The sequence below is a fragment of the Blennius ocellaris genome, assembly GCF_963422515.1.
Source record: "Blennius ocellaris genome assembly, chromosome: 19".
NCBI classification, from domain to species: Eukaryota; Metazoa; Chordata; class Actinopteri; order Blenniiformes; family Blenniidae; genus Blennius; species Blennius ocellaris.
This window is the reverse complement of record NC_137668.1, coordinates 25,540,375-25,542,874: the sequence shown is the minus strand read 5'-3', so window position 1 is coordinate 25,542,874 and position 2,500 is coordinate 25,540,375. Positions and strand designations below refer to the sequence as shown.

The window sequence follows — 2,500 nt, the reverse complement described above, 5'->3', positions numbered from 1 at the left end:
ACCCGACCCGGTCTCTCCGGTCCGGTTCGCTCTGGTCCGGTTCCCTCCGGCCCGGTCCGGTGCGGTCCGGCCCTCTGGGTTCGGACCCTCTCCGGGGTTTTCCTCCGAACTTGAGCCGGTTCCGGTCCTCGAACCTTCTTTGCGGGCATTCGTATTATTTAGTTCTCTTATTTATTTCCAGAATTCTGTTTCCGGTTCCGGTCATTTTCTGCTCCGGTTGAAGAATTGATTCTAAAATCTGGAACTTTTCGGTCCCTTTGATCTTGTTGCTATGGAGAACTAACAAAACACACGGAGGGTCACGCGCGATGGGAACGAGTACAACTTCCGGTCAGACTTTCTGAATAAGAGCTTGGGTACTTTATTGATGCAGGAGATAAACTTCACAAAATAACTTAATTAAATATTCTGCCAAATCTTTATTACTATTATTATTATTATTACTATTATTATTATTATTATTACTATTATTGTTATTATTACTATTATTATTATTATTCAATAATTTCCAACCGAGTACATCAGTTAATTTATTCTGAAAGAGCGTCTCTTCCTGTCTGCGTCCCTGGATCGTGCAGGTTGGACTTTCATCCGATTACCAACACGTGACGTCACACCGGGGTGGGGGGGTGAGGGGGTCAGACGTTAACGTGACACTTGTTAATATAGTAAATGTAATGTAAATATAACTATTCGAGTTTATAATCGGACCAAATGTCATTAAACAAATAACCTTTTTATTTAAAATACTTTTTTAATAAAAGTTAAAAGTGATGAGAAAAACTTCGATACAATCCAAACATAAAAATTACACATCAACTTAAACATCAAATAAAACTGAACAAAACAAAAAAATATAATAAAAAAAACATACTCTGGGTTTTCATTAAGTTTACATTGTTTAACAAAATTATATAACAATTATATAAACATACTATTTTCCTTCTTCGTTAATTTAATAGATTTAAAGTACAGACTTTGTGAAAAACGTTGAAATTTGACTTCATATATTTAGTTTTGTGAGTAAAAATGACTTTATTCGTGCTGGAACACTGAGCAGTGACGTGACGTGCTGATCGTATTGATCAATAATCGATTATTATCGATTATTGATTCTCGTCAGAATGAAACGGAACAAAAACCAAAATGTCGCTTTTTAACCGTTTAGGAGCAACTGGAGGCTGAAGATGCTGAACCGGGGGAGGAGGGTGGAGGAGGGTGGAGGAGGGGGGTGGAGGCCGGTGGGGGGGGGGGGGGGGGGACGTCTGGGGACGGTGACGCGCTGCTCACGGCGGCTCGTGCGCCGTCAGACGAGGAAGTGCAGCGTCTCCTCTCACGCCCTCTCCGCCCGTCGAGCCGCTGCGGAGCCTCGCACACGGCGGACCGACGCGCCGCGGTCGGATGGAGCTCCGGGGGAGGTCGCTGCTGCAGCACCACGCCGAGCCGTGCAGGTAGGAGGCCGCGGCGGTGGCGGCGCGGCGGCGCGGCGGAGGCGGGCCCGCGAGCTCTCCGGCCTGCACGGAGCCACGGGCACCGCGGGACAGACGTCAGCATCCGTCCGTCGGTCCGTCCGTCCGTCGGTCGGCGGACCGACACCTGTCCGCGGGGACAGGAGACGCGGGGGCGCGCGGGGACCTGTCACGTCACGTCGCGGCCGCGCTGCGCGCGCAGCTCCGCAACTTTAACGCAGCTGGTCGGACCCGCAAAGTGCGCACATGTTGATCCCGCAGCGGAGTCACGCGATTCACCGACGAACCGCCCGGTTCTGGGGGTCCGGGCGTCAGGACGCCCCGGACCGGAAGTGACAGGCCGATCTGGACACGTCACGTGGTTTCTGATCGATCAGTTCGATCAGCGGGAGACTGAAACTGATCGTGTGGTCCCTGTGGAACCTGCACACACACACACACACACACACACACACTGCTCTCCAGATGAAAGTTTGACTTCCTGGTTGATAGAGAACATCTGGAGAACCTTCAGGGTTCTACTGAGGAGCTCCTGGTTCTGCAGCAGGAGAACCAAGGAGTATAGAGGGTCTTCAGGGTTCAGGTTTAGGGTTCAGGTTCAGGTTCAGGTTTAGGGTCCAGGTTCAGGTTCAGGTTCAGGTTCAGGTTCAGGTTCAGGTTCAGGTTCAGGTTCAGACTAAAGTGTAGAAACGTTGTGGTTCTACAGTTCATGTGAAACAGTTTAGTTCTGGTCTGTTGTTTGTTGTTCCGTAGTTTTTCTCTGAATCCTCAGACTTCCTGTCCGGGGGGGGGGGGAGTCTGAGGTACTGGATTCTCACTGGTTCTCCTCGGTTCTCCTCGGTTCTCCTCGGTTCTCCCAGGTTTCAAGCAGCCAGAATGACGATCTGCAGCGATTTCAAATGAATAGTAAAGCATTAGCAGCAGCATTAGCATCAGCATTAGCAGTAGCATTAGCAGTAGCATTAGCAGTAGCATTAGCAGCGTTTCCACAGAGACAGAAGCTCAGGGCCCTTAAATGACTCCGTTGTCAT

The 2,500-nt window shown here is 49.4% G+C and overlaps 1 protein-coding gene across 1 annotated transcript in view; it reads right to left on the bottom strand.

The window, feature by feature from the left end:
* Positions 1 to 244, bottom strand: part of LOC308143923 (uncharacterized protein) — a gene marked incomplete at its 3' end in the record, with an annotated part of 1,484 nt that extends 1,240 nt beyond the window's left edge. Inside the window, exon 1 of the mRNA XM_080514866.1 lies at positions 1 to 244. This exon is cut by the window's left edge and continues 312 nt beyond it. Within this exon, the coding sequence (XP_080370992.1) occupies positions 1 to 149 (149 nt within the window). The 5' untranslated portion in view covers positions 150 to 244.
* Between the last annotated feature and the right edge of the window lie 2,256 nt (positions 245 to 2,500).